Here is a 14,008-nt window from a genome sequence, read left to right on the forward strand (position 1 = left end):
ATCCATGAAAAAATATTACTTTTTTTGCTAAGAGTATTACTTTTTATTGTGAATATCGTTAGGGTTGACCCGTCTCACAGATAAAGATTCGTGAGATCGTCTCACAAGATACCTACTCTTAAAAATATTTGAATAATTGTAATTTTTAAAGTGATTTTTTTAAAAAAAATAAAACAGGAAAAAAAAATTTACAGTCTAAAAAACATTTTTTTAAGTTTATATATTTTTTAAAGAACTATTTTTTTCTTTAAAAAAAAAAAAAAAATTTAGCGTGTTAGCTTTTCCAAACGTCCTCTAAATGTCAATGTGCATGCATTCTAGGTTTTGCTAGTTGTCCTCAGTGTCAAATTTTTTAATATTCCATTAAGAACGTGATAATTGTATATTTTATGACAAGAGGATAAATTGATAAAATTGGTAAAATAAAGTTAAACCAACATTTATTAATTTAAGAGGGTAAAAATTAAAACTTTATAAAAGTATCTTAAGCTTTTAATTAGAAATTGCTCAAAATCATCACTGTTTGTCGGAGTGGTAATATATTGTCCAAGCTGTGCCAAAATACATAAAAATACTAGAGAGATTTTGGAAAAGTACTACTGTGGAACTACGCATCGAAATATATTTATTTAATATATGTATAACTATATTTTATTATTAAAATATTAAAGTTCGCGAATTATTGAACAAAATAATTTGGACTCAACAAAAAACAAATCAAATAATTTTCGAGTTGATTACGAAAACTCGTGGCACTCAGTAGTCAATCCCTTTACACCCTAATTGGCAACTACACGTATTTTACATAATTTTATAAGAAATAATATTTTAATATAAGAAATAATACAGCCTGAGGAGGGCCCATTAATTTTGGCCTTTGTTACGGTTAACATAAAATATTTTTCGATCCTTTTATCTATTAGTTTGCATAGAGGACATTTCAGAACATGTCTTAGTTTATTTTTATCATTTTTCTTCTTGCAAAAGAAAGGAGTGAAATAATTAAAAGAGACAGTTATCTTATCTTTTTGTGTGTTTTATTTTCTCATAGTCTGGTTTTTTTTTTTTCAAAAGTTAAAAGTGTTCGTCAATATTGTGAGATAGATCTCGACCCGACCCGTCCGACCCATTAAAAATATTACATTTTATATCGAAAATATTATTTTTAAATAAAATATATATCATTTTTATGTTATGAAGAAATATTGTATATAAAATATGCTGATTTAAATGAAAATCATTATTTTTATGTCAACATATACATATTGATTTGAGTAAAAAATAAATAAATTTCCACATTATGTATAAACCGAATCGACCCGTTACACAACCGACCTACTCCAAGTATGTATTGATAATCTCAAAGTAAAACAGGACAAAAGTTTCTAATTACTTATATGTTTCATTAAAGATGATGATAGTTGCCACTAATAAGTAAGTGATATAATTTAGTCAATATTCTTTGTATTCTAACATAACAATGCTCATTAAGTAGGTTTTGACCACCATATTTGACTATACAAATTCAATAAATTTGATCTTTGCATAAAAAAAATAGTACCAATTTTACGACCATTGACTTTCTCATACCCGAAGAATGGTCCTTGGCTAAATAAAAATACACAAAAACTTTTGTTAGACGGTCTCATGGATCAATTTCGTGGGTCGAATATTTTATTTGGGTCATCCATAAAAAATTATCACTTTTTATGCTAAGAGTATTACTTTTTATTGTGAATATCAGTAAAATTGATCCGTCTCACAGATAAAGATTCGTTAGATCGTCTCACAAGAGACCTACTCATAAAAATATAAGCCTAAGACTTCAAATCGTATCCTAATATATCTTTTATTCACTCGGGCAAGCAACACTTTTTTTTAAGGAGCATACATGCTTCATTGGCTTTCTTAACGTATATATATTATCTCCTAACACTAATTGGAGACACTTTTAATATTCACCATAAATATTTATACGAACATCGATAATGTGATATCTATATATTCGATGTGAAGAAATTGTACAACCAAATTAACTTTAAAAGTTATAGATACATTGACTAAAATTTACAACAATTAAAAAAACTAAACTAATTTTAAAAATTACATATACTTCCCTCTAGATTGTATCTATCCTGTTAACTTTATAATTTACATGCATATATCTCGAGGTTTTTATCAACCTTACATTTTCCTTTAATTTTTAAGTTAAAGATTAATACAAAAATAATGAGAGATATAACTAGGTTTGAGCGTTCAATCCATTCATTCACTATATTGACTTTCACCAGCACCCTTAGCTGCTCTCTCATTATATACTCAGTTTCTGACTTGGACGTCGGATGGGATACACTGAGACACCCTCCTGACCATCTTTGTTGTTTCAGGTTTAGATTAAATTCGAGGTCTGCACTCGAACAAATATCACCTGCTGCAACCGAACCTTAAATTTTCAGTGAATATCAAAGATAATCTCTTCAGAATGCTTATGTTATATTTTCATCATTGAATAAGATTTCAAATTTATCCTAATATAAAAATCGTTTCAAATCTCGTCTTCAAATATTCTCTAAATTAATCTAAATGTTTCAGTCTTAGATAATAAAACAAGATTCCTATGCACCATGAAGTGCACGCTTCCTCCCGTGAGGTTTTGTCATATTCATGTAACTGTCTTGTCATTCAATGAACGTGACCTACCCATCCCTAACCCTAACTTTCACTTCATAAATGAGTGGCCGTTGCGGTTGTTTGGATTTGGAACCATCGATTATATTACTGATTAACATATGTTTTTAGAAAATTATTAAAAGGGTTTTTCTTCAAACTAACAACAAACAACCACGAAAAACAAATACAAATTTTTTAAGGGAAAAAACAAATAAATTATTAGTAGGTCTCTTGTGAGACGGTCTCACGAATCTTTATCTGTGAGACGAGTCAACCCTACCGATATTCACAATAAAAAGTAATACTCTTAACGTAAAAAGTAATACTTTTTTATGGATGACCTAAATAAGATATCCGTTTCACAAAATACGACCCGTGAGACCGACACAAGTTTTTGCCATAAATTATTATGATATCATATCACAAATAAAAATGTTAATGTTTGCCATTTCACCTATTTTAGTTGGGAGGAACAATTTCTTATTGATTTTCAATATAAATAAAATGAAAATGGAGAAACAGAAAAGGTCAAATTCGGCGTCCGCGTCGAACTCCGAAATATCCAGTACTCTCTGGTAAAACAGCAGCTCATTGGCTCGCTCGCACGAAAAGCGCATTGGGAATCCCGAACGAATCAGCTCAGAAAAGCGAACAAAGATTCACGTCCCAGAAGTTGGGAGGTGATACACAATTTTATCCGATCGTATAATCATAAAAGGAAAGTGAAGAAGAAGTAGATTATTGTGATGGAGGAACTGAAGAGACCAAACCATGCTCCAGAAAAGAAGCAGGTCGTCGTGAATATCGGGAAAGTCTCTGCACACGGCCGTGGAGGAATTGGAGGAGTTATTCTGTTGGGTGGCGCGTTGGCTGCCGCCGGTTTCGCCTCGACCTTTATAATCGGGAAGATGAGACAGGGTGGTTCCCGCGACAACAGTCGCCGGAACACCCGTATTCCACCACCACCGGCACCACCACTTGCGGCGGTGAACAAGAAGGATGAACGAGAAAATGAAGCCAACGTAAAGGAGCAGTTCACTTGTCTTGACGCTGATAAGCATTCAAGGTTAGCATACTTGTGATTTTATTTTTCTTGATTATTATTTGAGCAGTAATCATGCGTTGTGATGAAGATGAAGGGTTTTTAATGATTTTGAATTGAATTGAATTGAATTTAAATAGTGAAACAACCAAAGAAATTGAGTTCAAGAATGACAGTCAGAGCTTGGTTTTGGTAAGTCTGTTCTTCGACATGAATATTATTTATTACTTGCTATTAAGGCGTTATGATCTAGATGAACGTTTAACAATGAACATTTCTGGAAACGGACTTGATTTTATTGTTCCAATTATAAAGTAAATTTCTACAGCATGAGAAGTACAGGACTGAAATCGATGGAGTTGCTGTTTGTGATAGCGAGACAAGCGAGCAAATTCTCTGCTCTATCACTCCCAAGAGACCACAAAAAGGTGCAATTTCTAATGGAGGTGTGTCCCATTTACCAGCACAGGAACAGAAAACGCTTGAGATCGAGAATACGACGGTACACCAGGTGAAAATTCAGCCATCCGGGGAAGTAGCCATTGATGAAAATGGTACTACGAAAGAATGTAAACAGTTTGAGGAAGTGGAAGCAGAAGGAGAAGGCAGGGATGATAGAGAGATTGAATTGATGGGAGAAATCCATGAGGTGAAATGTGAAGACGCAAAGAAAAGCAATGGAAATCATGTGCCTGTAATTGGTTTGAAATTTAGCGAAGAAGGAACCTTCGTTCTAGAACACGGTAAGGATGGGCAAGAAAGTAGTTTGCCGGTGGTTGGAAGTCCTATCAGCAAACACAAAAATGTTGATGATGATGAGAAACAAAATTTCTTGTCCAGTGACCTGCAGGAAATAATTCATGATGGTGTAGCTATCCAGCAGGATGAAGATGATCAGCTTGAACACATAGAGGAACATTTGATCCAAGAACGCGAGAAATGTAATGAACCTGATGAAGAAATCGTCCCACAGACGGTTGTGGAAGAAAAAGAAGACGCGCAATGTGAAGAGAACATTGAAGAAAAGGGTTACATTGATAATTCAACTCCAGAGAACAGGCAACTCGGAGATTCTGACAAGGAGGATGTGCAAATTTTGGCAGTGCATTTTCCTGATGATGAGTCGATTTCCCCTGAAGAAATGGAAGCTGCAGAAGATGATGCAGTAAACGGAGAAATTGAAATGTCATTTTGCCATCACAAAGACACTGAAGATGAGGTTGAGGACTCATCTGAAACAATTGATACAGGTATTGCCACAGCGGAAGATGAAGACAATATCATTGATGGTACAGATGGTGATGAAGATTTATCAAATGAGACAGAACAAAACACAGAAGGAACTGTAGATACCTCCATGGAATCCAAATTGGGAGGGGGAGGCGTTTGGCCAGCCGCAATTCAGGAACCATCCATCGAAACTCAACAAGAAAAGCTTGTCAATCGAGAAATAGAAGGAAAGATTCAAGAAGATACAACGGTGAAACAAGGGAAATATGAACGCAACCCAAATAAGAACATTGCTGATTACACCAAGATTATGAATGGCAGATGCAACTCAGCAAAAACTTTTATAGAGAGGCATGCGGTGGATCTGGCAACACTGAAGGGTTATTCAACAAATTCAGGCACACGCAAGGCGCTTCTTTTGGCAATCCCCGTGCTGTCATCAGTCTCATGTTCCTGGTTCTTTGGCCTATCATTTGACAAATTCTGCTTCGTTGTCTTATTGACCATTGTTCTGTCTAAATCCATGATTGTTAAATAGTCAGCTTAGTCTATATATGTACCGCAATAAAATATTGTAGCTGACCTCAGAAATTAAGCAAGGACACGGCTGCATAAGAATTTCTTGGTACACGATAGTAGATTTTGATCCACTGAATTATAATTTTTCATGAGTAATGGATTTTGTTTTCGAGTTTAGAATCCTCGATCAAAAGTTGTGTATACCCTTTTAACAAATCTGCACAAGGAATGTCAATAACCATTACAGAAAAAATTGCCGCCAGTTTTTTAGCTAGGAATAGATTGAAGCACTAAAAAGAAGCTCGAGATATGTAGTGATCACATCAACATATTTGAAAGAATAAATATGCAGCCAAGCTATAGTTAATAAACTTCCCCAAATTCTTCGACCATCAATCAAAATGTTAGAAAAAGAGAGATCTGAAAACTATGAATATACTCGTAATATAACGCAATCAATTTATATTGGACGATCTTTATCTTCCAAATCCATTTACACGTATACTGCCGTTTTACTACTACTATGCTACCACTCTTCGTTCTGTACACAGACCCCTCAACCCCGTGGTCTGCTAGCCTTTAAATCTGATTTGGATGCTTGTTAGATTTGGACATAATCGATCAGAGCAAAGGATCTGAATTTCCTAAAACAAAAAGCCCACTTACAAAAATTTATCCCTGTTTTTAGCAATTATGTATGTATGTTGGGCAACCAGGCTAGCACTCTAGAAGCTGTTGGTTTTCTCTTGAGCTCAGCCAGCTGCAACCCGTTGACCATCCCAAAACACCAAGAATTACATCCACCTTCGAACATGCACTGGCCTGATTAAAAGAGGAAAAAGGGTGCAATGTCAATTTACTGGTGAATTTTAAACAACTAGCACTTGAATGTGAAATTAGTAGGCACATTTAAGTCTACCAAATCATCAAAACTTGCTTCAACATGAAAAAGCATGACCCCCATTCCCTTCTTTCGGTCAAGTTCCGCCTGTCAATGTTAACATGGTGACAAGATAAAGAAATGTAAAGCTCAAGGAATTTGATGTCTAGAACTGAAAAACGTCACAATATTATTATTCATCTGAACTCACAGCACAAGAACATATGGTAATTCCTTCAGCTGCCAGAGCTGATGTAATATCTGCCATCATGCCTGATAATCATTTTGCACATCAATACTTCAATTGGATTTCATAGACTATGCGCCCAGAAAATATTATAAAAACCTACTCCATTCCATGTTAAAAAAGTGACTATTCACATACTCTAATGTCTCATTGCTGCGAAATTTCATTCCAGAACATGAACAATTAACAAAAATAACACAAAATTAAGTAGCATAGCTACAGAAGTACCTCTTCGATCTAAGCAGACAATGGACAGCCACTGGATTGAGTTCCCATCCAGATTGTGCCACCCAATAATCTTGCTAGCTTGCCAGTCCTCTAAGGTGGGCAATACTTCCCTGTACAATGGAATATTGGCAAGTATCATCTTGGCGACACCATTACCTTGAGAAAGCACCTCTCCTTTAGCCTTCAAGCTCACGTTCAACATACTTTTGCTATGTTTCCCATTAACTTTGGGTATTTGAATGGAACCCTTCTCAAGTTGAAAGATATCTTCATTACTTGTCTTTGCAGATGCAATTTGCATCACATTCCTCAAAATTTTCTCCCATGTGTGTTTAGCACCTTTAGAATCATTCACAACTTCTTCCACTTCACTATCCCCTTCAGATTCAGCAACAAATTGCTTCACCGAATCAGCAGTTATTTCAGTTTCTGACAGTGCAGCTTGCTCCCTCAGAAACTGAGATAATAGGAAACAACTAGATTAATAGTGTTCATGGAACAATCTGATTTCTAATTTATTCGCATTCTAGTAATTTGTTTATTTACTTCCTTTTTAATTTAGCTTGAGAGTATTGATAGAAACTAATCAAAAGATAAACCTACTTTAATAATCTTGTGTCGGGCACTGCGTGTTTTTGCATGTTCCAGCCACTGCTTATGTCTCTGAAAGGCAGATTTACTAGAGAGTCCCTGATACAGAAAAATGCATTAGCTATGTATGAACTAACTCTGTCTTTGGGGTAATGATATAAGATTTACAAAAAGAATAAGAATAGTCAATGTTAGAGGAAGATAGAGGTAAAACTAGTTTTTCCGGATAGATCCAAATGTGAAATCGGTATTATGAGATGCAAGCATCAGACAATGTACCCAAACTTTCAAACAAGTAAAGCTCCAAGAGAATACAAATCTTTCTTCAAACGAATTAATTATGATGCTTGCCAGCTATTAACTAGAGAAGCAATAGAATGAATCTAGAAAGGTGTAAGAACAAAGTCAAACTTTCAAATCGACTCACGTTATAGGTGATAATCTCCACAACTTCAGCATTCGCAAGCACATGCGCGGGAGAGACAAGATTACCATTGACCTTCGGACGAAAAATTACAGTAAGATAAGAACTCTTAAGAAATGGAAGTAATTAAAATAAAAGGTAAGCCAAGGAAAATAAGCAAGTCGCTATACCTTAGCAGCCACCATTTTGTTCCCAATTTCAGTGTGGATCATATATGCATAATCAGTGACAGTTGCCCCCATGGGCAAATTTTTAATCTGTAGGCAGTGTTGTAGAACTCAATAAGTAATGGTGATAACTGTGAAAATCCAATTTCAAGCATAACTAATTATGATCCTCTAACCTCGCCCCTTGGTGTAAATACAAACACACGACTGCCTAAAAGATCCCTAGTGATAGTATCAACAAATTCCCTAGAGCTCATATTTCCAACAAATTCCTCTTGCCATTCCCTAATTGCATTGAGCCAACCTATCTGTAGGTTAAAAAAAGACCATAAAAGTTAGTATAGGATCATTAATGGACTTTTAACTGAAAATGTACCGAAGAAAAAAGTTTAACAGATACGAGACTGCACAGGCAAATCTATTCTACCCTGAGAGCAATACTAGCATTGTTGAGGCACATTGCTTTCCCTCCAGAGCTATTGCCATTCGGGATCCCAACCACACCATTCACAAAAACTTTCCCACTATAATGTGCAGCAATCCCTCTTTCAGAAATTAAATCCATCTCTTCGGTCCTAATCTGCCAAACAAATACGGAAAGATATCAATCCACAAAGATTACACCAATAAAAGAACAAGTAAATATCTGTCATAAATAAGTAAATTCTATTTAAATGCAAATGATACAAGAAAACACATAAAAAGAACAAATAAGTTAATTAGGACAATGACAAACCTGAACCTCCAGCCTAAACATACTCTCATACAGAAAGGGAATCACTGTAGTATGAAGACTTTGATAGCCGTTAGGCTTCGGCGTGGCGATATAATCCTTCATCTGTCACCGCGAAAAAAGAAAAATGACATCATATGCTAAGCAAGTCTCATACACCAGAGATTACTAAGACATACCGCTCGAGGGATAGGGGTCCAAATTCCATGCACAAGCCCAAGCACATGGTAGCATATCTGTTGCAGAAATTTTAGTAAAGAAAATAAGTACCCAGTTGAAATTGGAAGATTATTATATAAGAGCAACTAAACATTCACCTGTTGCGCGTTACACAAAGGTCCTACTCCAACACATGGTTTTGGTTTTATTATAATTCGAAGCTGGTGATCAAAATATTTACACGAATGAGCATAGATATTGGAATATCAAAGTGGATATTAAAACTACTATAATGATAAACCTGTGCGATCTGGTTAACTTCACTTATGGAGCTTTTAGATTTAAGAGCAGCTTTGTAGATGCTGCACATAAAACAAAAGAACCGAGTCATCACAGCATTATAATCTGTCATAATATATGAAATCCAATAAGAAATAGTTGCACTTCAAACCCAGACCCTTATGTCAGTATTAAGAGTTTGAAGCAATAAGGCTCTGGATGGACATAGCTCTATGGTAAAGAAGAAAAAAAGGAAGCACAAACTTCTCTCTCTCCCCCCCCCCCCCCCCCCCCCCCCAAAAGGCCACAATTTAGTCTAATAAACACATTCACAAGAATAATAGCACGTTATGATTACCTGTACGGTTCTTTACATACAGGCCGAACTTCAGTTTTCACAGTCATAAGGTCTAAGAACTGATCATCCTCAATCCTCTTCTTCAATATTGTGTTTGCCTAATGAGAAAAGACAAATAAGTAGAAAATTACCTGATTGCAATTGCTACGAATTGAAAGGTACAGAAGGAGACATTCAAAATGAAGTACTGCAGCACTGAATCTCGTGGAATTTCAAATAAAAGGCAAAATCACCTCTTTGAGGTCTTTTTCATGTTCATGATAAAGTTCCGCCAATCTTCTATTGACCTTAGCATAATCTTGAGGGTTTGTATACATAAAGGCCAGATTTTCAAGTTCAGACTGCAAGAAGGAAATGAGTAGAAAATTACACAAGAAAAACTCAGAAAACAGATGGGTGAATAATCATAGAAAGAGAATGTCATCGTGTGAGAAGACAGGTCATGCATACAAGACACCGAAGCAGTATGCAGACCAGGAGTACTTGTGTCTAAAGAAGAGAAATAAGTGATCTTGAGTCTGCTAGAACAAAGCCCAAACAGGCTACACCAAGGTATATAGTTGTTTTTGTACATTAAATTCCACCATCTCAATTGCTGATTATTTTCAAATCATAATAAGCATTAGTGAGGAAGGATCAAAGTTTTGACATTTAAAAGGAGATAACTTTTCTGCTATTAATCATTTCTGATGCCAGTGGCCCAGGGCTAAGTGGCAGTCATGCACCTAAATACCTAATGATCTTTATGACAGTTTTGTTGGCTACTAGAGAGCACTTTAGGTTGTGCAAGTGCTTAAACAAGTATAGAAGACAACAAAAAGCTTATCAATCATTCCCTTGCCACTAAAAGGTGCAACATATGAAAATACTTTATTATAAATGAGGTGCTCACTGAAATGGGTATGAAAAGGAATTACTCGAATGAGTGGTGAAATTGCAGTGAGTATTGTTTCTAAAATTACTGCTTCGAAACAGTGAAAGTGAAATTGCCAGCATGAGTCATCATAAACCTACCACCAAGAGAAATGCAGCATCTAACTAAAAAATCGCAATGGAATTAATGGTATAAACACAAATGGAGATTGAATCAAGAAAAGATCATGTAATTACATGAGACAGAAACATAAAGGACTAAGGAGACAAACTGATGCCAGAATGCTAAGTCAATTACGAATTTAAGAATCCTAAATACAAAGATGGAATATCAAATATAGATTCAGAATGTTTAGGATGTTATAAAAACGATCCACAAAGTGCAAATGGCTTACCTTTATTTGATAAATTCCAAGCAGTTTCGCCAGAGGAGCAAAAACTTGAAGTGTCTCCATAGCTATGCTGGACTGGACGTCTCAAAGAAATATAGAAAATAGAATCAAAATAACATATTGGATACTATTTAATTATCTACAAGACTACAACCAACTAAATTACCTGCTTATGTGGAGGCATATGTGAGAGAGTTCTCATGTTATGTAATCTGTCAGCTAATTTGACTATTATAACACGGACCTGGTGCACCAAAACTTTTTGTTGTCAGAGGCTTTCGTGTCATAAAGATGTAAAACCTTTAGATTTATTTCCACGGACAAGGGAAAATAACCTCTTCAGTCATGGCAAGAAACATCTGGCGGAGATCATCAGCTTTCACATCTTGAATGGAATGACTCTCATCCTTTGACTTGAATTTCCCAAGCTTGGATACCTGGAATGCGATAAAAAATCACAATAGGGTATTAAATACTCAACATCGCTATAGACTTTAACATAAAAGCCCAGATAACTAATTTCACAACCTTGATATCAGCCAAAGAAATAGGACACGAATACATTCAAGACCCCTATTAACATGAAAAGTTTAAGTCAGAGGATATAAGTGTGTTTAAATACCTTTGTCTCCCCTTCAACAATGCGGCGAACAGATGTGCCAAAATCTTCTTCTATTCTTTCAAAAGTAACAAGATTTGTATCTTCCACAGTATCATGCAACAAACCAGCAGCTATTGACTCCCAATCCAATTCCTAAAATTACATAGGTCGACATTAAAAATCAATCACAGTTGAACAAAGTAACGTGAGAAAGAAACCAGTGTCCTAGCACTAAATGGGAAAAATTAAAAGTGTAACTCACAAGTTCTCCGAGAATTTGAGCAACTGCAACTGGATGAATAATAAAAGGCTCCCCACTGCGCCTCTTTTGGCCATCATGAGCATCAAAAGCCAACTACAAAATAATTAACATACACGTTTGAAAATGTATGAATTGCTAAATGTTGACATTATAAGTTTCCATCAAGTATATAAACCAAAGAAGTCAGTGCACTATCGAGATAAAAAAGATACAAAAGGCAACAGGAAAAATTAAAGGAAATGCAAGGTAAGAACACATAATGAACACAGCGAACAGAGAATAACAAAATTAAAATTCTGAAGTGATAAAAGAAGATTATTAGAAACTTACATTCAGTGCCTTACGAACCAATTCCAGTTCCTCAGATGGAAGATATGAGATACTACGACTGAGATCCTGAGACAATAAAAACATTAGAAAAATAATGTAATAAGACTGATTTCCTATTCACTATATCAGTATCCCCTTAGCGAAAAAGTAAGCACCGCATATATAAAGCATCTATTGATAGATTGGCTATAGCTCAGACAATCATGATTCACTTAAACATAGATTCTTTTAGCTTCATCAAGTTTTTTGATTCCTATAGTTTCACCAATAATTGCATTAATTGTGATAATTTAATTCATGCAAACACCAATCTATTTGAGGTTTAAGACACATGAGACAACAAATTGGTCATTCTTTGAGTTCAAACCGTCTAGTTCTTTAATGGGTTCAAATCACAGATTGATAAGACCAGATGTTACACTTGGCATTTCAAGTCAGCAATAATTCTAAATCTTTATATCATATCTATCCATCTAAAAAATTTTAAATCAGACTAACAGACTCATTTCATTTCAGATGCTTCTGGAGTGGTTATCCACTTTAAAAATTTTAATGGCATCGCTTACCTCCCACAAGCTATCAGGGGAAACTTCGTACGATTCGGAAGATGAAGATGGAGAATAACGTAACTTCCATTTGCTGCCCGTAAAGTGTGCGATAGTTGAGGTTATAAACTTCGGGGGAGTAACAAAATTTGAGGCTTCGTTTGAAGACCATCTTCTCCAATGATGAACTTGACAGATCTGGAAAATATAATTAAACATTTAGCCACAATTAGAAACAAAGTTAAGAGGAAAAAACTGCCTTCCAAATTAGATTTTGGCCACGGGGCAATGGACTAACTACTATTTCAACTCTTACTGCTGTTAAAAGCAAGCCCTGTGTCCCCGCTACGTTCCTACTACTACAATTTTGGGCCCATATGTTGTTAATCGGCACTTCAATAAGAAGACCATTAACAAATTAAAACATATATAGAAGTTAATATAGTTTGATTGCTTAAAAAAATAGAGATTAGTGATTGGGGGGAATAGGAAATACAAAGTAAATTCTACAAAAAAAAAATTCAAAACAATGCTCACACATAAGATGTGGTTTCTTATTATAACTCTTCCTGATGCCTGAGGAGGATGCGCGGTGCTTGCGAGAAATCCAGTGAGCACTCTTGGAGCTTTAGAAGCACATGAAATCATACTGCAATCATATTTTCCACTCCCATCTCCTTTCCAAAACTTACACGCATTTACGCATACTAAAGAAACTGCCAAAATTCGAAGGAAAAAAAAAAAGAAAAAAGAAATTCTCAATCAAGCATGCCAGAGAACCAACAACAACTTATTCCAAATCAACAAATTCAACAAAATCATCATACTCATAACAAATCAAAGTTGAAAAAAAAAAAAACAATTTTCACACGGCCAAAGTTCCAAAAAAAACCCATAAAATCCTCAATCAAACAGCAGCAACTTATCTAACATCCATAAATTCCAAAAAAGTACAAACCATCCCAAAACAAAAAAGTTAACAACAAACATTCCATCAAAACATCTAGCAAACGAAAAATCAAAGGCGCAAAGTAAAAATGAACCTGCCATTGAAGAACCAGAAGCCATCACCATTCCGAAGCATCGGTAGCTCAGATGTTCATCAAAACACCCCCCTCAAACAAAAAACTCATAACAAATCCAATTCCGCAGCTGAAATCAAACTAACAAGCGCTGGCAACACCTCAAACGTAAAAACTCAGGCTGGTTTCAGCAAATCAGTAGAGGAAAAAAGCGTGCGATTCGCAGTTTCACGACAAGATTGGAGAGGATTTAGATTGTAGGAAGGTAGTGTTAAGATAATCGGGAGGAGATAGAATGGAGGTTTAGTCGAGGCCACACAAATACCGTTCCACAATTTATTTTTCCCTTGTATTCTTCCTATGTGGCTTAATTAATTAATTAATTAATATTTATTATTTATTTTCAATTATATAGGATTTTATAGGTGGAAATTTGTGACTTACACCTAAGGATAA

At 35.3% G+C, this 14,008-nt stretch overlaps 2 protein-coding genes across 2 annotated transcripts; one reads left to right on the plus strand and one right to left on the minus strand.

The window, feature by feature from the left end:
* The first annotated feature begins 3,174 nt into the window (after positions 1-3,174).
* Positions 3,175-5,597, plus strand: LOC140973328 (uncharacterized). Its single transcript, XM_073436025.1, has 3 exons — positions 3,175-3,736; positions 3,853-3,904; positions 4,041-5,597. Exons 1-3 carry the CDS (start codon positions 3,417-3,419, stop codon positions 5,478-5,480), a joined length of 1,812 nt encoding a protein of 603 aa, XP_073292126.1. The 5' UTR covers positions 3,175-3,416; the 3' UTR covers positions 5,481-5,597.
* Positions 5,598-5,882: 285 nt separating this feature from the next.
* LOC140973327 (putative GTP diphosphokinase RSH1, chloroplastic) lies at positions 5,883-13,895 on the minus strand. The gene is made up of 24 exons (XM_073436024.1): positions 13,574-13,895; positions 13,068-13,246; positions 12,552-12,728; positions 11,986-12,051; positions 11,656-11,748; positions 11,415-11,546; positions 11,128-11,229; positions 10,959-11,036; positions 10,796-10,867; positions 9,761-9,868; positions 9,528-9,625; positions 9,192-9,252; positions 9,049-9,111; positions 8,911-8,967; positions 8,735-8,836; positions 8,426-8,578; positions 8,175-8,306; positions 8,002-8,088; positions 7,835-7,906; positions 7,420-7,506; positions 6,817-7,273; positions 6,553-6,614; positions 6,381-6,449; positions 5,883-6,283 (listed from the first exon to the last, which is right to left on the minus strand). Exons 1-24 carry the CDS (start codon positions 13,602-13,604, stop codon positions 6,179-6,181), a joined length of 2,643 nt encoding a protein of 880 aa, XP_073292125.1. The 5' UTR covers positions 13,605-13,895; the 3' UTR covers positions 5,883-6,178.
* Positions 13,896-14,008: the final 113 nt, after the last annotated feature.

The sequence above is a fragment of the Primulina huaijiensis genome, chromosome 3, assembly GCF_012295235.1.
Source record: "Primulina huaijiensis isolate GDHJ02 chromosome 3, ASM1229523v2, whole genome shotgun sequence".
Classification (NCBI taxonomy): domain Eukaryota; kingdom Viridiplantae; phylum Streptophyta; class Magnoliopsida; order Lamiales; family Gesneriaceae; genus Primulina; species Primulina huaijiensis.

Excerpts from the sequence above, each read along its gene's own strand:
- LOC140973328 (XM_073436025.1), top strand. The coding sequence starts at position 3,417 with ATGGAGGAACTGAAGAGACCAAACCATGCTCCAGAAAAGAAGCAGGTC. Across the intron at positions 3,737-3,852 it reads GACGCTGATAAGCATTCAAG|TGAAACAACCAAAGAAATTG; the intron begins GTTAGCATACTT and ends GAATTTAAATAG. Across the intron at positions 3,905-4,040 it reads ACAGTCAGAGCTTGGTTTTG|CATGAGAAGTACAGGACTGA; the intron begins GTAAGTCTGTTC and ends AAATTTCTACAG.
- LOC140973327 (XM_073436024.1), bottom strand. The coding sequence starts at position 13,604 with ATGGTGATGGCTTCTGGTTCTTCAATGGCAG. Across the intron at positions 11,547-11,655 it reads CTCAAATTCTCGGAGAACTT|GAATTGGATTGGGAGTCAAT; the intron begins GTGAGTTACACT and ends ATGTAATTTTAG. Across the intron at positions 8,307-8,425 it reads ATGCTAGTATTGCTCTCAGG|ATAGGTTGGCTCAATGCAAT; the intron begins GTAGAATAGATT and ends TTTAACCTACAG.